Below are 21720 nucleotides of genomic sequence, written 5' to 3'. Positions count from 1 at the left end.
AATGGGATTGGCCACCACACCAGCACCATCCTCGATTGTCACTGGGGGAGTCTCTTTAGGTTCGTCCGCCGCACCTCCCTCGCCTTACCCGTCGTCATTCACGTCATTTTCGTCATTTTTTTTCTCTGTCTAACCCCTCCGTCATTGTGTGCACTTGGCCTCATCACCCCCTACTCTACCTACCTCTTACCTCGCCCGCGCGTCAGGGTTCGCTTGGCTGACTTTTTTTGCTCTGCCTTCTGTCGCGTAGCAGACTTTTAGACAGTCCTCCCAGTAGCCTGCCGTCATCATGGGCAAGCTACTCTCTCTCGGCGCGAGACTGCGCTACCCAATCACCATCACAAAACTACTCAAGAAGCCCGGCGATGCCATTGCAAAACAGGAGAGCGTCCTGGAATACTCGTTCAAATGGATGCGCGAGGTCGGCGACCCCATTGCCGGCAATACCTGGCAGGAGGAGGAGACCACAATCGTCGGTTGGGATTGTCCCAACGAGGGCACCATCAAGGAATGGCGTCTCAAGGAGGGCATGACTGTTACCCGCGACGCGCCCTGCATGCTGATCGAGGAGGCCTGCTCCCACGAGATTCAATTCCAGGGCTTGTGCGCCATCTGCGGCAAGGACATGACCGAGGTCAACTGGGCCAGCGACACGCGTGATACACAGCGCGCCACCATCAACATGACGCACGACCAGACCGGCCTCATGGTCAGTGGCGACCTGGCTGCCCGCGCCGAACACGACACCCAGAAGCGTCTGCTGCGCCAGCGCAAGCTGAGCCTCGTCGTCGATCTCGACCAGACCATTATCCACGCCTGCATAGAGCCTACCGTCGGCGAGTGGATGGAGGACCCATCAAACCCCAACTACGAGGCCGTCAAGGACGTCAAAAAGTTCCAACTCAACGACGAAGGCCCGAGGGGGATGGTCACGTCCGGGTGCTGGTACTACATCAAGATGCGGCCCGGCCTGGCCGAGTTCCTTGAGAAGGTGGCCGAGCTGTATGAGCTGCACGTCTACACCATGGGAACGCGCGCGTACGCCCTCAACATTGCCAAGATTGTCGACCCCCAGCAGAAGCTGTTCGGCAACCGCGTCATCAGCCGTGACGAAAACGGCAGCATGATCTCCAAGAGCCTGCAGCGGCTGTTCCCCGTCAACACCAACATGGCTGTTATTATCGACGATAGGGCCGACGTCTGGCCCCGCAACCGGCCCAACCTGATCAAGGTCGTGCCATATGACTTTTTTAAGGGTATCGGCGACATCAACTCGAGCTTCCTCCCCAAGAGACAAGACATCCTACCGGCACCGCCCGAACCCGAAGCAATCCCCGCGCCGGAGGCCCCGGAAAGCGAGGCGAAGCCCAGCGAGGTCTCGCCCGTCGTCGAGTTGAAGGCCATCGAGTCGCGACCTCTGGAGGCGAGACCCAAGGAGCCGACGCCGAACGGCAAGGTTTCCGCCCTGGACGAGCTCGTCAGCATGAGCAGCGGCGACGACAAGCTGCTACAGGCGGTCCAGAGTGGAGAGCAAGAGAAGCTGCTGGAGCAGCAGATCAAGGAGCGGCCATTGCTACACATGCAAGAGCTGCTAGACAAGGAGGACGAGCAGAAGGAGAAGACCACCGAAGACGGCGAGCCCGTCGCGACAGTGCAGCACCGGTCGCAAGTCCTGCGCGACGACGATGCCGAGCTGATTTACCTACAACAACACCTCACCCGCCTCCATCAACAATTCTATCTCGAGTACGACGCAAAGCGCGCCGCTGCGCCTCCCCAGGCGGCACCACGGAAGAAGTCGGGCGACGAGAACATCGACCTCTCGGCGGTGCCGGATGTTGGCTACGTCCTCGACACGATGAAGGCCTCGACCCTCGAGGGCACCACGATCGTGCTGTCGGGCCTTGTTCCCCTTGGCGTCGACGTTTTGCAATCCGAGATTGGCATCCAGGCCATGAGCTTTGGTGCGCAGATCTCGACCAAGGTGTCGAAAAAGGTCACACATCTCGTCATATCTACCTCGCGGCCGCGGACGCAAAAGGTCCGGCAGGCCGCCAGGATCCGAAGCATCAAGATTGTCAGCCAAAACTGGCTGTCTGATTGCCTGAGCCAGTGGCAACGCGTCGACGAGACGCCGTACCTGGTCGAGGTCCACCCCGCCGACCGACGCCTGCATGCCGCGTCGGAGTCGACAGATGCGGACACCATGTCCGACGTCGACGGCGACGGCCGGTCCAGGCCGCACCTGACAATCATTGACGAGACGGGCGAGCAGCGCGTCCTCGAAGAAGACGAGGATGCCTCGGATGAAGACGACGGCGATCAGGACGGCGACGAGGACAACCTACTTCTGGACTTCGAAGACGGCCAGGTCAGCCCGATAGACGGATTGAAATCGTTCGACTGGGAAGGCGTCGACGATGAGATGAAGGAGTTCCTCGGCAGCGACGACGACAGTTCGGATGCCGATACGGAGAGCCGCAGCGGGGACACGGAGATGGGCGACGACGTGCCCTCATCTCAAGAATCGACAAACCCGGTCGGTGGCACCAAGAGAAAGGCAATGGACGACGACACGGCTTCCGACGAAGGTGGAAGCGCGCTATCCAAGAAGCAACGCGTGGCCAAGAGCCGTGGGGCGTCCAAGCTGAGCTCCGTCAGAACGCCCAACGCCGAAGACAACGAGTCGAGCAGCCTGCCAACTCCTCAAGTCACGGGCGACGAGGAGGACGTCTCGCTCGTGCCCGACGGCGGCGCCGCGGCGGGCGGAGGCGACGACGACTTTGACCTGGACGATCTCGAGGCCGACCTCGAGGCCGAGCTGGCGGCCGCCGGGGAAGACTAGCGGCACCGCATTTTGTGCAATAGTATTGTCGAGGTGCATATAAGTACAGGCGAATGGGTGGGGGCTTCTCGCAATGGTGGAAAAAAGTTGGTTGGCTATGGTTCGTTCGGTTTTATACCCAGCCTTTTTCCGTTGGCGACGCATGGCATGGAGTTGAGATGTGCAAACACTTGTAGGATTCATTCAGTACAATATGATATTTGGGACGGCGAATAGACGACAAAGATGCTGGGTTGCATAGCAGAAATTCTAAATATCACGACTTGTAAAAAAAGGCAACCGACGCACACTGTCTCCATTTCTGTTTTGTTCCTCTTTCCTTCTGCGTGAGTGATTTACAGTACCCGTCAGAAAGTCTGTCTGAAAACACCACTCAATTACCGTGCTACATGAGCGGTGTTTTCAGTCTTTCTGACCGGCGCTGTATGAGTGTCGGTGTCGTGCGTGCTCACCGAGGTCAACCCAGGGAGGTAGGTGTGGAGCCCATCGGCGGCAGGCCGCCTTACCTAATCAATTGGCCAATTGAGCGAATCACCGTCGACCCGAAAACAATCACCTCAGGCACCTCCCGGGACTCAGGCCAAAGCTTGAACAAGAACCTCGAAGCTCGACGACCACATTACGCACCTCCCCCCGCACCGCTGCCGTCGAACCGACGCCGATACGCTTACCAGAACAAACCAGCGCCCGTCGACCGAAGCAATTGACGAGCGGGGCTCAACGCCACTACCGAAAAAAAACACTTTCCGAATAAACGATCGCAGCCGACCGCGTTGGGTCGGGTAGGGATTGTCGAGCAAGATGCCTCAGGATATGCCGCCCGTGGGGGGTTACCAGGCTGTGCAGTACAAGGTGAGTTGTTTTGCCTTGGAGGAGGGGGAGGTGGTGGTGGTGGTGGGAGGGTAGGGAGAGCCGCAAGAGGGGGAATCGAAGACGACAATGGGATTGCCGGGTACGATGGACGGGGGGCCAGCGACATATGGAATGGGAAAACGCCAGACGCCGAGAAGCCAACGACCGATGGGAGGGCCCGCTCCATTCGTGATGAACGACTTGTCCTGCGGACCCGGAAAGGTTGGGTTGCTGAAGCGATTACTCTTGGGAAGAGAGGCATTGGGCTCTGGGACTATACGCACACGTGCGCGCGCGCGCTCACTCTCATGTGGAAGCGGCAGTGAAATCGGGAGAGATGTTGTGCTAACTGTCTGGGAAACAGCGCAACCTGCCCGCCCGTGGATTCCGCCCCGGTACGATGTTGCTCGGTATGGGTCTGGTGATGGGATACGGATGGTACCAGCTGATCAAGGGTATCCGTGAAGCCAAGTACGTTTCAGCACACCTTCTTTGGTTGAGGTTTCCTTTGTTTTATGCTACGACTGCAACTCGCCTCGATACGAGTGTCTTGGGGTCGGAGTTGCGGGTGTTCCGGCGGTTGTGGTGCCGTTTGGCCTGGGCCTTTCCTGGACACACCTACACCGGAGGCCCGCAGCAATGAACGAGGCACAGGGGTGGGAGGGGCAATCGCATGGCGACGGCTCTACGGGAACACGATGCTAACGGAAGCAGTGAGCTCGCGAGAGAGAAGATGTGGGCGCGCATTCACCTCATCCCCCTCCTCCAGGCCGAGGAGGACCGCGACCAGGTCCGCAGATGGTACGCCGACCAGGCGAGAGAGAAGGAGCTGCTTGGCGACAACACCAAGGTCTACCACACTGATAGGTATGTTTTTGACGTCCCTCCTGTCCTTCCTTTCCCCCATTTCCTGCATTCGCGGGGGGCGTCGTTCTGTCACGTCGGGGGCAGACAGACGGTAGACCGATGGCTAACCTTTTTCCCCCTTACAGATTCATCCGTCCTACTTTCGCCGTTGCGCCGCAAAACAAGAACTAGACTACTGCTGGGGTTCGCTTCGGGGAGGGGAAGAAGATCTTCACGGAACGGGGGGAGAGAAAACGAGGGGCCGGCACAATGCCGCCGTTGTGTACATGATACTTTTTTTCGGTATGGAGAGAATCAAAGACGACCTTTGTTGAATCAACCCTCGAGTCGGGGGCTCGCTAGACTTGCGTTGTGTTCAAAAAAATGCCAAAGTGACATCCGTTTCCTACCTCTTTCTGCCTATCTCTCTTTCTCTCCCTCTCCATCTGTTAGGTGGTGCCGGGCATGTGTCGAGGGCAGTGTACTCCGCCTCGCTGGAGGCGCCCTTCGAGGGGGTTAAAAATGCAGTGAAACGGTGAAGTATGACTGCATGCTGAATGGGTGGCAGGCCGAGTTCACCCATGTGAAGAACCGCCCGGGGTGGGTTAAAAATGCAGTGAAATCGGCCGGTTGTAAGGATGTTCAAAGGTCAAGTCGCCAACGTTTGCTCGGCCAACCCAACAACTCCTTTGGTGTCCTATTGCGTCGCCAGAGAAGGAGGCGAAGAGTTTAAATGAATACAGCGCTGCGTTTCTCTGCGTCTGCGATGGCGGAGCCCTTGGAGCAGAATGCAGTTTACCTTGAATCCGCAATGAGGAATAGCAGAATGGTGTTTAACCGGACGTGAGCGGTAAGGGTTACGGTTGGGAGGCCTTTGGCCGGACGGTTTTGCCGTTTTGGCCCTCTCTTGATACATTTTCAAGGGAAATAGTCTTGCCAACGGCCATGGCTTTCTTGGTGAGGTTTGTTTTCCCGTGGACTCCGGGTTACCCGGTGTTGTTGTCAAGGTATATGTTTGACTGGTTCCAGTCAACCACCGCCCCTCCCCTTCTCCCACTGCCTCTCGCCCTACTGCAGTCAAGCTTGTCATTAATCTGTTGCGGCGCACATTTGATGTATTTAAAAAGTGTGCATAGGCAAGAACGGCCTCGTCTCGGGCCGAGAGACACGCGGCTAAGCCTGTGGAATAGGCAGCGATGACGACTGAAGACGTCGCCGTCGAGAATTCGATGCTGACATTCCCCCATCACTTAAGTTGCAGTGGCAACATTTTGTGTTTTCGGTCTCTGCTAATGATTTCATTGTGATCTGGGTCCCGCCCAGCTCCTTGGCCCGCGTGCTGTTGTGGGTGTTCCACATTCCGAGGCGTTGATATTTTCAGATACTGTTCCATCAAGAGGCTTCACAACGTGTTGAACAACCTACACCTCGAACTGCGGGTGCAGATGGCAGAAAGAAGTGCCTGGATCAATATTTAGTATGAAGAAATGAAACAATCCAAGATTCTGGGCGTTGGAGTCTTTTTTCGATTATTTATCTCTAATATTTATTTAATGATACTTTTTTTCCTTTCAACTCTTGTATTATATTGAAGTTTTATAGAATTAATGGCAACACGCCACTATCATATACATTTACACAATGTGATAACTATTCCCTTGCTCATCTTGACTAGCTACATTGAAGTCCATTCTGTGTCTTGTTTTCCCAGCATTGCTGCGAAGCAAGTCAACGACGAGCGTACCCTGTAACAGATCCATCACTGATCGGACGGGACTGCAACGCTCAATCCAACAAGACAGCTCCTACTCTCGTAGTCCTCGACGTTGCCCAGAAAGCTGAGAGTGTTCCAACTGATTGAAGTCACGTCTGCCTCTGGTGTTGCCTCGGAGGGTCAAGTTCTCGCACGGGAGGAAGCAAAGCCGCGCTCGACGCCGGCACTCCGGCCCGCGGATCGGCAGCCACCGCGTCACATCCCATCGCCGCCGCCCCCTCCGACGCGTCGGCGTTCGGCGGAGGCAGGAAACCACCACGAGCCCCGCCCCACGATGGAAATCCCAGCGCCGTGTACACGGTACGCGTATTCCATGCAGCGGCCCCTGGGACTCCTGCGATTCGCGAGAACCTCTGGAGCGAGCACCCGGACGCGAACCGTAACAATGTCAGACGCCACTTTGAAACCGGGGCCTGCCTCCCGCCCAGGACGCAGACGCGCTTGCCCACCCCTCGCCGGCGTGCGGGCCGTCGGCCAATGTCTCACCCGCCATCCTCACCACCCTGGTTGTCGCCCACCAACTGTACCAAGTTTGAGGCCAATGGAGGGGACATCTCTATGTGTACGCAGGAACTTGTGGGTAGTAGAGGTAGGCAGCCAGGCTGGCTGCAGTCGCGTTGACGATGTGGACAAACCACTCATGAAAGGCACATCACTATTTAAAACGAATAAATTCTGTGGCTTCAGAACCAATAAAGTTTAACATGACAACTGAGGATGAACCGAGTTCAACTCCAGATAAACACGACTAACCTATAGGTCACAAGACGTAGCAGGACAGCCACCTCGGTGGCAGTCTTCAAATATAATAGGGTGATCAACAATAAATCAATTCGTCAACGTCATTAAATCTCATCATCCATACAGTGGTATACCCAACGGACGCAAGTCAACATGCCCCACCAAGCCAGATCCGTCTAGAACCGCCAACGCCGACCCATGACCCTATTAATACACGGCCACAAGGCCAGCTTGCTCTCTCTACGCCATGTCCCTTCACGCCTGGAGCTGAACGACCCTGAATCCCTCGGCGACGGTCTTGGTGATGTCTTCGTTCTTGTGCTGCAGCAGCCCGAGAGCGAATGCGACGTCGTTCCACTGGCGCTCCGTCTCGCAGCGGTTGAGCCTGGCAGCGAGCTTGTCGGCCAGTTGCTTGGCGTGCTTGTCCTTCTCGACGAAGCCCAGGAGGAACCGGATAATCCTGCGGAAGCTCTCCTCTTCCAGGTTCTTCTCGGCGGAAAGCAAGCTAAACATGTCGACAAAGTGGTTGTAGACGGCATTATCCTTGGTGCTGAGTTCGGTGAAGAACATCCTCGCCAGATCGGCGATGCGGCGGTCCTCGTCCTCGAGGCACTTGGCCATCTCACCCAGCTGACCCTTGACCTTGACCTGACCGGCCAGAATGAGGAACGTCAGCGTCATCAAGCAGGTGCGCTTGACGGACTGGTCCTTGTCGGCCAGACGACGGTACAAGAAGTCGGTGTTCTCGTCGATGAGGTGGTTGAAGCACACGGCCATGTCACCAAGCGCGATGACGGCGTTCGAGCGCACAGTGGCGTCGGTCGAGCGCTCCATGATGGTGATGAGGAGCGGCAGGTTGGCCTCGCAGTACTCGGAGCTGACGCACATGAGCTTGGCGAGGCAGAGAGTTGCTGCCGCCTGCAGGCCCTTGTCGGCGTAGGTGGTGTTGTTGGCGCAGATCTCGGAGACCAGAGGACCGAACATGGCCAGCAGCGATTCGGGGCCAAACAGAAGCTCCCGCTCACGGATGTGAGCCATGGCCTCGGTGAAGTCATCTTCAGTCGTGCCGCCGATGAGGTCCAAGTCGTCGGGCTCGTCCTTCTTGCCTGCCTGGGCCGTGGACTTATCTGCCGTCTTCTCCTTTTCTTGCTCCTGCTTACGGCGCTTGAAGTCGAGTTCGCAGAGTTCAAGGTGCACGATTTGCTTGATGGCGACGTGACCAACGATGAACAGAAGCTGGGACAGCCCGATGGCGGCGTCGCGCTTCTTCGGTTGGGGAACGACAGTCTCGTTTCCGTCTTCGTCATCATCCAAGGAGTGACTCTCGTCTCGCGAGCTCGGTCGCGAGCTTGTCTGAGAGCCCGATTGCGAGCTGGGTCGTGACTGAGGAGCAGAAAATACTTGCTTGGTCTTACGACGCAGAATATCGGAGCAGAGAGTATCGGGATGCTTGGAGATGGCGTAGATGGCATTGATGGCCTGCTCGGCAACTCCGTACCACTCCTTGCTCTCCGAAGGCACTTCGGTGATGGCCGCCAGCTTGGCCAGAACTGCGTGTTCGTTGGACAGCCTGGAGAACTTGACGGTAGACTCCTTTGCTTGTCGACCGGTGGGGTTGATCCGACGAAGTGCAATGCAAGTGTACTTGGCCAACTGGAGGTCGGCGCGGCCGTGGGGACCCAGGCCGGTGCGCAGCATCGTCTCCATCTCTCCGACCACAATCTCGGGGTTGGCGGTTGCAAGCATGCCCAGCACGATGATGGCCCCGCGGCGCTGGGTCCTGGAGATCTCGCGCTTTTGCACACCGTAAACCTGCCAGAGCTTGGCAATGACAATTTCGGGAATCAAGCCCCCCTTCATCATGGTGCTCAACAGCTGTTCCAAGGAAGTCAACTCGGCCGGTGTTGCACCAAAGGTCAGACTGATCATGTTGCGAGCAATGAAGTTAGCGGCGTCGTTCGGGCTGAACGACTCGGGCGCCTCAAAGAACAGTCGCTTGTAGACGTCGATGAGGTGGCTCTGAACACCCTTGCCCTCGTCGCTGTTACCCTTGGTCCAAATCAGGCGCAACATGCGGCGAATGCCGACCTTGTTCTGTTCAATGTTGTAGGCGTCGCCGATCTCAAAGTAGTCCATGGCCTCGATGACCTCGCTCTTGTTCCGGGAGCCAAGCAGCTGGCAGACCGTGCCGGTGGCATCGTGAAGGACGTCGATGAACTTGAGAGCTTCGGTGTAGTATCGCTTGGTGAGGGTGAGCTTCTCAATGGCTTCGGATGTGGCGGCCTCTTCCCGCGCCTTGCGGACAGCCTCGAACTTTTGCTCGTCGCTCATGGGCTTCTGAGGCGACTGCTCAATTTGTGTCGCATCGTCCAAGAGCTCGTTGTCGACGGTGGTGTTGGCGCCTTCGCCGAGGCCAGGCGCGCCTTCGGGGGGCTTCAGCGCATTGAGCTCCTCGTCCACCTTGTCCAGGCGCGCCTGCCACTCCTTGCGGGAAAGCTGGGCACCGTGCATGACGGTGAAGGGATGTGTCTTGATCAGGGCTCCTAGGAGCTTGATGGCGTTCCTCCTGACGTGACTGCTCTTGTCCTCGAGACTTCGGCAGGCCAGCTCTGCAGCGCGTTGCCGTCGCTTGGGAAACTTTTGCTCAAGATCGGACAGCTTCACGTAGACCTGGATGGCTCTGCACCGGCAGTAAGGGTTGATGTCGAGGAATCGCTCCTCCAACACGTCGAAGAAGGCGTTGAGCTGGGACTTGTGGTTTTCACCGCGCTCGTCCTGCTTGACAAGGTGGGCAATCATGTTACCGCAGACTTCGATGAGAGCGCAGCGCAGGGTATATGACTACAAAAGAATGTCAGAAAGCGCAACGATAGCATGCCGAAAGTGGCATCCTTACTTCACTGTCCAGCTGCTTGGCGAGCATCGTCATTTGCTTGATGACTAGTCTGGGCGACAGCTCGGAGAGCTTGACGATAAACTGAGAGACGGACTTGGGCCCCTTTGTGTCGTTGGTGTTGAACTCCTTGTTACTGAGTTCGCGCAGGATCTCGTCGGCGAGCTGGGGGTAGTCGTATGTCTCGGCCAGGATGTGGAGGAATTCGGCCATGGGCTCGGAGAGGTGCTCGAAGTAGGTCAAGTTCTGGACGATGGAGATTTGGGCGGCTGTGTCGAGTCAGTTCCAAGCTCGGCGCAGGGCGCAGGGCAAGACGTACCGTATGCGTGGCCGTGGTGTTTTACGGCGATGCAGAGCACCTTGAAGGCATGCATCCTGATGGACGTGCTCTTGACCCGCTGCTCGCTCTCGAGGACCATGTAGACGGGACGGGTCAGCAGGCCGATGAAGGTGTCCCTCTCGGAAGTCGTCAGGAAGATCTTGGAAAGCTTCAGCTTGAGGACCTTGCTCATGATGTCGAGCGCCGCCTGCAGCTGGGTCGCCGAGTCCCAGACGCCATCCCTGTCCTTTGGCGCATTCTTCTTGGGCTTCCCGCGACCTCTGGCGACTGGCGCTGTTGACGACTTTTCGGCGGCCTTGGTCTCGACGGCGGCGATGGTCCATTGCAGGAGGAAGCCGTAGATCTCGAGTAGTTGCTTGTGGTGGGCCAAGGTCTCCTGCTCGTCGGGGGATTCGAGGTCGTGGTGAATCGCATCGCCCTCGGCGGCGAGGCCGGACATGACAAGGTCAAAGATCTTGCTGAGGGCGTGTGTCGGCAAGAAGGCGGTATACCTGGAGGGTGGAAACAGTTCAGAATCATGTTCTCGTACGGGGGAGGGGGGTTCATGGAGGGGCGTAGAATCAAAAAAGGACCAGGGCGGGGAGGGGTCTGAAGGACGAGGGGGTATGGGTGCGCACTTTAGCAGGAATTGCAGCGAGTCGAGATGGGCGCTGCGGGTGATGGCCTCGGGGTTCTCGGCGACGGCGTCGACGATGGTGTTGAGGACCGGGTTGACGACGGCGGCGGCGGCGAGGCCCTCGGGGTCATTTTCGTAGTCGAAGAGAGAGCCATCTGCCTCGGGAGTCGGGATCCCAGCGGGATCGCTCATATAATGCTTCAGCGCATCGTTGATGTCGAATGCGACCGAGTCCATGGCTGCGGTCTGGTTGAGTGGTGCGCACCCAGCGGTTGGTATGCGATCGGGAGGAGAGGGGGAGAAGAGAGAAGAAAGTCAACAAGAAGAAAACAGAAGCGGAAGCAAGGTCGAGGGGCGGAAGAGGTGTGCCCTGCCGGTTGCTAATGCCGTGCTGCTGTTGCTGCGAATAGCCGCCGTGGTCTGCGGTGGTTAGTAATGCGCCGCGCCAGAAAAGAAAACAGGCGAAGGGAAAGGCGCAAAAACGGTTGGTGATGTTGACAGTCGGTGGTTGTCGGGAGCGAAAGTGAGTGAGTGTGTGTGTGTGTGTTTTGCAGGCGGCAGTTGACGCTACACTACGTTACGCACTACATACACACAGACAACGACCAATGCCCGCCCGCCTAAGCCGGGCCCATCCCCAGAAGCGCCTAGCAACCGAGGGGGTTTTTGTTTTTGTTTTCTTCTGGACGCGACCGGGGGGTCCTTCGGTCCCACGGCGGCGGTGCGGGGTCATTCTGGGCGGCCCTGATTGGCCGTCGCGTCCCTCTCACCGCAAACTGATGGGCGGCGCATGCAGCGCTGCCCCTCCACTGAGGCGCCTTAGAAAGCAACTGGGAGCCCACGCCCGCACCCGCCCTCGTGCATTGCATCGCACGGCAAAGAAAAAGATTCTATCGCTGCCGAAAGAACCAAGGGACAGAAAAAAAAAAAAGGGAGCGAAAGGAGAGGGAGAACCCCCCCCAAGGAGAAAAAGAAAAAATAAACGACAACCACCCACCCCCAACCCCAAATAATCAATACCAAGACACCAATCAAGACGACTGGCAGCGACGCTCTGTGACACCCAGCACCAACTGCCCGGCTGGACGCCAGCAAAAAACAAGAGCGGCCGACATTCTGGTCGAGCACTCGAGCGCCCTATACACGAACCCTCCCCGCCTTCCACCACGACCAAGCCCGCCTCGGATGACGCAGTGTTCGATCCAGCGGGATTCCTCAGCTGGCCTCAGTCAACCCAATCTGGAAGCAATCGACCAATTGACTCGCTTCGGCCAGGGCCTCGACGTGCAGGCCTGGCACCACTGGCCAGCACCGACACCCACATCAGCTCCGCCTCCAGCTCCAGCTCCAATACCAACACCGGCACCAGTATCAGCACCAGCACCATCCCAACCCCAAGACCACGACCAAGACCAAGCCCCAACCCCAGACACTGTCTCGAATCCCCGGCGCTCTCCTTCTCCCTTCCATGCTCCGGCACATACATCAGCTACCGCTCCGGCAAACCTGCGATTGGCCCATCGCCCTGTGACTGCCGAGTCTCGACCGCACTCCATGGCAACAACAGCGACACGGAAGCGAAGCCGTGAGGCCTTCGAAATCCACGAGGACCCCCCGCACGCTCGCACCGAGGACACGGAGATGATGGCCGGCTCCGAGCACCATACCGAAGATGTCGACGACGACGAAGATGCCGACGAGGTCGAGAATGACCGATCAGACGAGAGCTCCGACGAGGACGATGTTGTCGACTCGGGCGTCCAGCGCGACATGGACCGTCTGCAAGACAGCTTCCCTGGATTTCGCCAAAAGTATCGCCTGATCAAAAGGATCGGCGAAGGTACACCACCCCCGCCCAGTACTCTGGTGCCCGTTTCGACACTTGTTTTGCTGACCCGCGATCCCTTCCAGGCACATTCTCGACTGTTTACAAGGCCGAGGACATCCAGTACGACACCTACGACAACGACTGGGACATTGAGGAGAAGGACAATCCCTCCAACAAGTGGACGCCGCCGCCCTTGAAGCGCCCCGGCAGCAACGTATCGGCGGTCCGCGAACCACGCCGTCGCGCTCGATATGTCGCCATCAAGAAGATCTACGTTACCTCGAGCCCTTCTCGCATCCTCAACGAGCTCGAGCTCCTGCACGACCTGAGAAATTGCCCCGCCGTGTGTCCGTTAATCACGGCCTTCCGCTCTACCGACCAGGTCGTTGCCATTCTACCCTACTTCCGTCACGAAGACTTTCGCGACTACTTCCGCCAGATGAAGGTCTCGGACATGGCCATCTACCTTCGCAGCCTGTTTACGGCGCTTAAAGCCGTACACGACCACAAAATTCTGCACCGCGATATCAAACCCACCAACTTCCTCTACGACCCACAGTCGCGTCGCGGCGTGCTTGTCGACTTTGGTCTTGCCGAGCGCGAGGGCTCCGACAGCAAGCCTTGCTTGTGCCACGAGAACAGAGACGTCCGGAAACAGAGGATCAACAACAGTGCGGCATCACAAAATGGCCCTCAGCAGGGCTACCCCAAGACAGACACTCGCCCGTCGAGGAGAGCCAACCGCGCTGGTACGCGAGGTTTCCGTGCCCCAGAGGTGCTCTTCAAGTGCACGGAGCAGACGACCAAGATCGACATCTGGTCAGCCGGTGTCATTCTCCTGACCATCATGAGCAAGCGGTTCCCCTTCTTCAATAGTGCCGACGACGTCGAGGCCATGATCGAGATCGCAACCATCTTTGGCGTAAAGCGTATGAAGCAGGCAGGCTTGCTGCACGGCTGCATGTTCGAGACCAACATCCCCACTGTGGGCAGTGCGGGCTTCTCTCTGGGGAAAATCATTCTGTGGTCGACCTGCCGCACCGACGGCGGCAAAGACGGCTCGCCGGGCATTCCGCTGACGGAAGAGGAGAAGCTGGCTGTCGACTTCTTGGAACGTTGCATGGAGCTCGATCCCGCTCGACGCATCAGCGCCAAAGAGGCGCTGGAGCACGAGTTCCTGCGGGAGCCCGAGCCAAAACCCTCGGTGGAGGTGGACAACGAGGACGACGACGAGATGGACATGTTGCAGGCGTAATGATAATGTTTTCCTTCTTATTTCATGTTGTGGCATCAATAACTAAGATATCTGATACCAACAACGGTAGTGTCTAGGGCCACACACACACACACACTATGTGGAGGTGTGGTTTACTGAAAACCATTTACATGTATGATACAGCGATGCAACGGCAGACGGCGTTGCAAGGGTTACACACACGCTTGGAGGCACGCTCGAGAGGCGGCCGGACTGCGATGTGCACGCAAACATTTTACGAGGCATAAAGAATCAAAGAGACACATAGCGGACAATGACAAGTCGACATAAAGTAATACCATTTTAATCGTACCCGACCGCCTTGACCCAGACACGCCGTGAAACAGAGAAACAACGATCAGCGTCGTGCCGATGCTGCCATCATTGGATATCAAAGAGCCTTTTGTTTTATTCGGTTTAACTCCTTGGAAGTCAGATCTTCATGCAATGCGAAAGGCCGTCCCTAGGCCCTTTCCCATGTCCCGCCAAGCGCAAGTTGTTTTGATGACAAAAAAGCGGTTCGCCGCCCGCATCCGAGGCTGCATGGTCATTCCCAAATACGTCAATTGTTTCGATCCCTCGTCAGGTTATAACCGAATTTATGCGACAAGCTCAATAACACCACCGGCAGCGGTGATCTTCTTCTCCGCCTGTGATTTGGGTTAGACATCGCGGTATGGGAACGAGGTGGAGCGGATCAACATACCAGCTTGGAGACCCAGCGGGCCTTGACGACGATAGGGACCTCAGGGAGGCGGCCCTTGCCGAGGAGCTTGGAGTAGCCGAAGGGGAGGAGGTCGATGACGGGGATGGTGTCACCCTTGCCAGCGAGGTACTCCTCGCGCTTCTCAGCGGGGACGAGAGTCCAGAGCTTGTCCAGGTTGATGACGGGCTTCCAGAAGTGGCTGACGAATCATGTTAGTACGGGACACGACCGACAGGGAGATCCTCTGGTCGTTTGGCTCTGATGGATGTGCTCTGCAAAACGGTCGATGGAGTTGGCGATAACGGTGCAGAATTTTCGTGCGCATGTACCGCAGGTGTCTCGACCATGTACCATCAATCCACCGTCGTTTTGTCGTCCCCACCGCGCATCACCCCAATTGCAACCGAGATTCCACCGTGTAGCGAGATTCTGGGTCGGTGATTGCCGTCTTCTTGTCGGGGTCCGTTTGCCAGAGAATTGCAGAGCACAACCTAGAGCCGCACGCCAGTCGGATTCGGGGAGAACATACCCTTGCTGCTTGTGGAAGTAACGCATACCAACCTTACCGAAGTAACCTATGATACTGTTAGCCAACGCCGCCTGGTGACCATCGGAAGAGATGTGAGAACATACCGGGATGGTACTTGTCCAAGTTGGTGCGGTGGTGGTGCTGACCACCGGCCAGACCACGACCACCCGGGTGCTTGCGGTGCTTGCCAACACGTCCGTGACCGGCGGAGACGTGTCCGCGGCTGAAGAAAAAAGAGAAAGTCAGCTTCCGGGTACATTTGGAAAACTTGAGACGTTTCTCCCAGGACTGCGATGGCAGAGTATCTCCGTAGAGTTCCTCCTCTTGCTGGGGACACATGTTGACGCCCTTGTTTTCAACATGCGTCCCCTCTGCCATCGCGCCTGCACATTTCGACGACGCCAACCATGGCAGTCGCGAGAAGACCTATTGTGAAATCGAAGCGGGACGGGATCATTGAGTAACGTACTGCTTGCGGGTGCGCGAGAATCGGGTAGGCATGGCGACGGTTGGATCGGTTGTCGACTGTTGATTATCGCTGAGGATCTTTTTTTCGCAAAGTCGCAACTCGCAGGAATTTGTGAGGGGGTCTCTGGACGCCGGCGAAGCCTCGGATAATTGCTAAGCGGGGCAGAGGGCAGCCCAACCCTAAGATATTTTGGTGGGAAGGGCTGGTATGGCTTGTGGCTCGTGCTTTTTTGCTACACTTTTTTTTCCGGCCCTTAACCCTCGTCATCGTAAATGTTACATAATCGTGCTAGGCTCCTCAATGTTCAGCAATGGCCCACCTCAATGCTACCAACCCCTGTTGAGTTTCACCGATGTGACCGACCTGGCTGGAATATTCCTCTCTCTCACCGAGGTGAGGCCGCCGTGGGTCTTTGCTTTTTCAGACGCCCATCCGCCTAGAATACCCCTGATCCCTCTCAGCTTAAATCTTAGTGATTTGTCGCGAAGGAACCGCGCCTTAACCCGCGCAACCTTTGATACTGATCGAGTCCGCTGTGGGATTGTGATCTGAAGACCGCTCATTTTTCATTCGGCCAGTCTCGCCCGGTATCCCAGCCAGTTTACATGCCTCACAATCATCACAATGCCAGATGACCCGGCTGGTGACTTGTCGGTCCCGAACGGCATTGACTTCAACCACCCCTACACCCCATATGATGTGCAGACTGAGTTCATGAAAGCAGCTTATGGCGTGCTGCAAAGTGGCAATGGTCAGGTTGGCATACTTGAGAGCCCCACGGGCACGGTAAGGACCATAGCGGGACCGCAACTGTGGTATGGTGCTGACTACGATATCAGGGCAAATCCCTTTCGCTTATATGCGCCTCATTAACATGGCTTCGGAATCAGCGTGTAGACGAGCACGAGCTGTCTTTGAAATTAAACATGGACGATTTCAAGGACGAGCCCGGCTGGATCGTTGAACAGATGCTGCGGCGGAAAAGAGAGGAGTTGGCTCGTACTTGGGAGATGCGAGAGAAGAAGCTTGAACAGATCCGGCAAAAAGAAAAGGCTCTTGAGGTCCGCAGTACCAAGCGACGTCGTTTTGATGATGGGCCCTCAATGTCAAGGCCCCGTGACCTTGCGGATGACGACGACGAGTGGCTGCTTGATGAGCCAGATGGATTCGGCGCTGCTGATGACGCAGATGCCATGAGCGGCCTCAGCAAGGAGACCAAAGATATTCTGGCAAGATTTGGCCTGGGAAGCTTGAAAGCGGAACAAGAGGAGGACAAAGTCGAGGACGGAGTCAAGGTGCGCAAAGCCCCTGATGCTGTTGAGCACATTGGTAACATGGAGTCTGTCAGATATACTACACGTCAAGAACGCACTCCCAACTCACACAATTCATCTCTGAACTGCGACGGCCCGCGTTTCCTTCGTCTATCCCGTCGTCGGTCGTGCCACACCAGAGTGAAGAAGACCATCCTGCCAAAGAGCCAATCAAGCACTTACCACTGTCATCTCGTCAAAAGCTTTGCATCAATCCATCCGTGGCACGCTTAGGCACGCTATCCGCAATCAATGACCGCTGTTCGGAACTCCAGAAGCCAAAGGCTAAGAACAAGTGCCCCTATACTCTCAAAGAAGACAACATAGCCCAGACGCACCGGTTCAGGGACACCGCTCACGCCACACTGCCTGACATTGAAGACCTTTACCATCTGGGGAAAAAGCTCTCGGTTTGCCCGTATTATGCTTCACGGGCGGCAATCGCCGGCGCAGAGATCGTCACGCTGCCTTACCCCTTGCTACTCCAGAAGAATGCTAGAGATGCTCTCGGCATCAAGCTCGAAGGCAACATCGTGATTGTCGACGAAGCGCACAATATCATGGATGCGGTGGCCAACGTCTATGCGTCTGAAGTAAAGTTGAGTGAACTGCGACGGGCGCGGCAAATGCTGGGCGTCTATGTCAAACGGTTCGGTAAGAAGTTGAAGGGAGAGAATCGGGTCATGGTCGGACAAGTGGGTAGGGTTATCGAAGGTCTTAGCGAGTGGATGGATGGACAGTCGAAACTCAAGGCATGTCGTTCGGCACCCCCCTTCGGTAACATGGACTAACCGATTTGCAGAGTGCTCAGGGCATCGTCGACTCAAAAGTGCTCCTTCGCTGTAAGGGCGTGGATCAAATCAACCTTTTCAGGTTGATCCAATATATCCAAGAGTCGAAGTTGGCCTACAAGATCGAGAGCTACGTTGCCCACGTCGAGGAGGAAATGGCCGAGGGGAACCCTGGAAAACCACCGCCGAAATCATCTACGCCAGTCCTTCAAATTCTTTCCTCGTTTCTCATCTCCCTCACCAATCTCAGCTCGGAAGGACGCATATTCTACGAGAAGGTTGTGTCCAACCCACCAGATATTCAGCTCTCTTACCTCCTTCTGTCACCAACGCACGCGTTCTCGTCCATTGCCACAAGCGCAAGGGCAGTTATTCTCGCAGGTGGCACTATGTCTCCCTTCGATGACTACAAGGCCCATCTGTTTCCTTACCTTTCGGAGTCGAAGCTTACGACACTCAGCTGTGGACACGTCATACCGCCGTCGAACCTATGCGTCTGGACTTTGGCAGGGACGCGACCCGGTCCCAATCGGGATGTGAGCTCGACCTTTGAGTTCAGCTTCCAACGTAGGAGCGACAAAGCCATGGTAGGCCAGCTTGGACTGGCTATCTTGAATATGTGTAACGTTGTCCCTGATGGCGTCGTGGTCTTCTTCCCTAGCTACGGGTATCTGGATGAAGTTGTTGCAGTATGGGAGAGTCGCAATGCGGGCGACGCCAAGTCGGTCTGGGAACGGCTTCGGGAGAGAAAGGAAGTCTTTAGAGAAACCCGCGGTGGGTCCAGCGACGAAGTGCTGGAGGCGTACAGCCAAGCCATCTTAGGGGGAAGCAACGAGGGGAGGGCAGGGGCAACGCCTACACCCCGCGGCGCGCTCCTCTTGAGCGTTGTTGGTGGCAAGATGAGTGAGGGCATTAACTTCTCCGATCGGCTCGGTCGCTGTGTCATTATCGTGGGCCTGCCATACCCGAACATCAATTCTCCAGAGTGGAAAGCCAAGACGGAATACATCGAGACAACAGCTGTTCAGCGATTGACGGATCCGTCGGGGGCCACGAGGATGTCAAGAGAAGAGGCTCTGGTTGCAGCGAAACAGGCGGCGAGGGACTTCTACGAGAACGCGTGTATGCGAGCCGTTAATCAGAGTATTGGACGGGCCATCAGGCATCGGGGAGACTACGCAGCTATTGTGCTCGTTGATCGCAGGTTCGGGACGGACAGGATTCGAGGGAAACTTCCTGGTTGGATTCGCGGCGGGATGAATGGTGACAGCCATGAAAAGGGGCTGCCTCAGCTGATGGGGGCGTTGAGTGGGTTTTTTCGGTCGAAGCGGACGCCAGCGTCGTAACTATCGAGACAAGTGTCAACTACAGTAAAGGCAATCTATGTATCGGTCAGTGATCGAGAATCGCGCTGCTAATCAAGATGGGCTAGCAAGTGTTCCTCCTGGCGCCGGCATGCCGGCAATTCCACCGGGATGCCTGGCCCACGGAAGCAATCAACCACCGAGTGACCCGCAGTCAAGCCATTGAGTATACATCGAAAGCTTGGTGAAATCCATTCAAATCCGCCCGACTTTTCAGCGACTTCGACAATGGGCTACTTTAGGGCTCTCTGTGTTACCCGCGAGGCTAAGCTGGAGAATTTATACCAGGCCGACGGTGTGGGTCTAACTGGAGAAGAAGGATAAAGAAAACGGGAGAACATGTTTTTCTGAGGAATTCACGGCTACAGGCCATAAGTTCTGGTTTCTTAATGCTGAGCGGATGATTACGTAGACTGTCATCTTATGCCACGAATGTAGATGTACTGCCGCTGGCCATTTCGTACTACATGAAGTTCAATCTACAAATAAATGACCGTCGTTTAGATTTTCCTGAAAGTTGGATGAATGGCCACGCCGATTTCTGGAAGGTTTGATTGAGGCAAAAACCGGCAAAAATAACAATCCAGTTCCCTTAGGGCGGTGGGATATGACATGAACATTTCAGGGTCCTCAAGGCATGAAGCAGGATGGAACCTTATTGCCGGGCGATGACCGCATCGTATTGTTCTCTCAGGACCCTGAAAATCAATGTCGATTCTTACCAATGACGAGGGAGTCAGTCGACTGTCAAAGTTCAATTCGCTGAAATCAACCCGGGCTACAAGCGGAGGAAGTACGGGGCTTAGGAATGGTATCATGGTGAATGGACAGTGAGGATAACAATTACATCGAGCACTGGCTACCGTGTTGTCGAGCTCAACTGATAGACCCTTTCTTGTAAGCACGGGCTTAGTGACATCAGGCCCAATCAGAACTCCCTAAAGCCCCGGAGCGCCCTCCCGGACCGTGCAGCACTGGTGGCGGAGGGGCGGAGGGACGGAGGGACGGAGGGAGTTGATTAAGTAGGTATACATACTAGTGAGCAGTTGAAGATTGTGACAAAGCCAAATACTACCAATCACAGCACAAGGAAGCAGCGGAGGTACTCCCAGCCAATATGACTTGGCCGGAGACTAAGCCACCAATGACGGATGACTTTTTAATGGAGAGGGAAAACCCAGTATACTCCCCTTGCCGCATAATTACTTATTGTGGTTTATTCAACAGTAGTCATTGGGCATCATCAACTTCCAGAACCGGCAGACACCGTGTCGAATATGATTTGTTTTACTGTCCCTGTAACGCTGTGGGATTGGAGGAAGGACGGATCGAGGGGCACATTGAAATGAGCTCACCGTGTACAATATTTCGATCTGAAAGCTAGTGAGCTGGTACAGCATTCTCTTGGCAACACAGCACTCACGCCCTGGAGCAGGAAGTATTAGGGGTCCCTGTGGAGATAAGAAACATTGCCGGTTTTTTCTGTCAATTAAAACCGACGGTTCTTCTTTCTATTCTGGGTATGTGAATCAGGGCTAGCCACCTTGATGACAGTTATTGCGCCTTTATTGTTGGCTCTCGAATGATGCCGGGCTCTTCTGGAGGTGCTTGAGATGACTCTAGCGACCAGCGGGATCTGGTTCCGGTTTAATTCATTTACAGTGACGTGCTGGTTCAGCACCACGCTTAGGTACATATCCAATTTCATATCCAAGCAGCACCCCCTTCTGCCAAACTTGACGATTCGGTCTTGCCGCTTCAGTAGTCTTGACTTTGTGGTCATTTGCTACCCGATATTGTCCTACTTCTCTACCCTTTGTCATATCCAGAGGATGACCACCGCAAAAGGTTTATAGCCCTGGCCAGCCTGTATGGAATGGACCTGAAACGTTCGACTGGGCCAGGCTGCTGACTCTTTGCTGACTGTTTGCTGATTACCAAACCCGACATACTTCCATATGGTCTTGTGCTAGACTTCATTGCAGGCCTCGGATCTTTGGTCGCGTGACATTTACAGCGTCGTCCACCGCAACTCGACGAGCCTTCCAGTTATCCAACCCGACCGAGGACGACGACGAGATGGATACCAAGAAACGGAAACCAGAATGACGACTACGCAGGCGACGGGCGCTTATGGCAGCCGCATAAGTCGTTAGCATCATGTTGGATTCTTCTGCTCTCCTTGACATTACAAGCAGCCGCAAGGGGGCTAGAGCTGCTGAATGCCTCTCCATCGAACACATTGCATGGAGTTGTGTAGAAATTCGAGTTGGCAAATAGTAACCAACATAGTAGTACACTGGCCATGTCGCTAGCAGAGGGCCGCTGACATGACCAGGAACAACTGTCATTCAGTCAACCGCGATTCATATCGAAAGGACTTTATCGAACATCGAACCCTGCAGATAAACCCGCGAGGAAACCTAGGGACCACAGAAGAGTCAATACGGAGAGTAGCACACGTGTTATTCCAGTGAACTGGAGGAAAAATACCAAGTTTCTTAGGCTATTCAACAGCTGGAGCGAGACTGTTTGAAAAGGGATACCACGCAAAGCAT

At 55.8% G+C, this 21720-nt stretch overlaps 6 protein-coding genes across 6 annotated transcripts; 4 read left to right on the top strand and 2 right to left on the bottom strand.

Annotated features, from left to right (window-relative positions):
- Positions 1-289: 289 nt before the first annotated feature.
- Positions 290-2845, top strand: EsH8_I_000083 (protein serine/threonine phosphatase; the record flags this gene model as incomplete). The annotated part of the gene is made up of 1 exon (XM_083267496.1): positions 290-2845. The coding sequence occupies one exon, from the start codon at positions 290-292 to the stop codon at positions 2843-2845; it is 2556 nt and encodes an 851-aa protein (XP_083117934.1).
- Positions 2846-3646: 801 nt separating this feature from the next.
- EsH8_I_000082 (NADH-ubiquinone oxidoreductase subunit GRIM-19) lies at positions 3647-4735 on the top strand (the record flags this gene model as incomplete). The annotated part of the gene is made up of 4 exons (XM_083267495.1): positions 3647-3697; positions 4062-4168; positions 4412-4564; positions 4690-4735. 4 exons carry the CDS (start codon positions 3647-3649, stop codon positions 4733-4735), a joined length of 357 nt encoding a protein of 118 aa, XP_083117933.1.
- A 2578-nt stretch (positions 4736-7313) lies between these two features.
- Positions 7314-11144, bottom strand: EsH8_I_000081 (condensin subunit YCS4; the record flags this gene model as incomplete). Its single annotated transcript, XM_083267494.1, has 4 exons — positions 7314-9899; positions 9955-10220; positions 10271-10782; positions 10909-11144. 4 exons carry the CDS (start codon positions 11142-11144, stop codon positions 7314-7316), a joined length of 3600 nt encoding a protein of 1199 aa, XP_083117932.1.
- Positions 11145-12461: 1317 nt separating this feature from the next.
- EsH8_I_000080 (serine/threonine protein kinase CDC7) lies at positions 12462-13990 on the top strand (the record flags this gene model as incomplete). Its single annotated transcript, XM_083267493.1, has 2 exons — positions 12462-12747; positions 12819-13990. The coding sequence occupies 2 exons, from the start codon at positions 12462-12464 to the stop codon at positions 13988-13990; spliced, it is 1458 nt and encodes a 485-aa protein (XP_083117931.1).
- Positions 13991-14589: 599 nt separating this feature from the next.
- Positions 14590-15726, bottom strand: EsH8_I_000079 (60S ribosomal protein uL15; the record flags this gene model as incomplete). The annotated part of the gene is made up of 5 exons (XM_083267492.1): positions 14590-14640; positions 14697-14895; positions 15226-15271; positions 15330-15448; positions 15695-15726. 5 exons carry the CDS (start codon positions 15724-15726, stop codon positions 14590-14592), a joined length of 447 nt encoding a protein of 148 aa, XP_083117930.1.
- A 592-nt stretch (positions 15727-16318) lies between these two features.
- Positions 16319-19144, top strand: EsH8_I_000078 (DNA helicase; the record flags this gene model as incomplete). The annotated part of the gene is made up of 4 exons (XM_083267491.1): positions 16319-16480; positions 16534-16989; positions 17043-17759; positions 17810-19144. 4 exons carry the CDS (start codon positions 16319-16321, stop codon positions 19142-19144), a joined length of 2670 nt encoding a protein of 889 aa, XP_083117929.1.
- Positions 19145-21720: the final 2576 nt, after the last annotated feature.

The sequence above is a fragment of the Colletotrichum jinshuiense genome, chromosome 1 (assembly GCF_051148585.1).
Source record: "Colletotrichum jinshuiense chromosome 1, complete sequence".
Classification (NCBI taxonomy): Eukaryota; Fungi; Ascomycota; class Sordariomycetes; order Glomerellales; family Glomerellaceae; genus Colletotrichum; species Colletotrichum jinshuiense.
The sequence above is the reverse complement of the archived record's forward strand: the minus strand, read 5'-3'. Positions and strand labels throughout refer to the sequence as shown.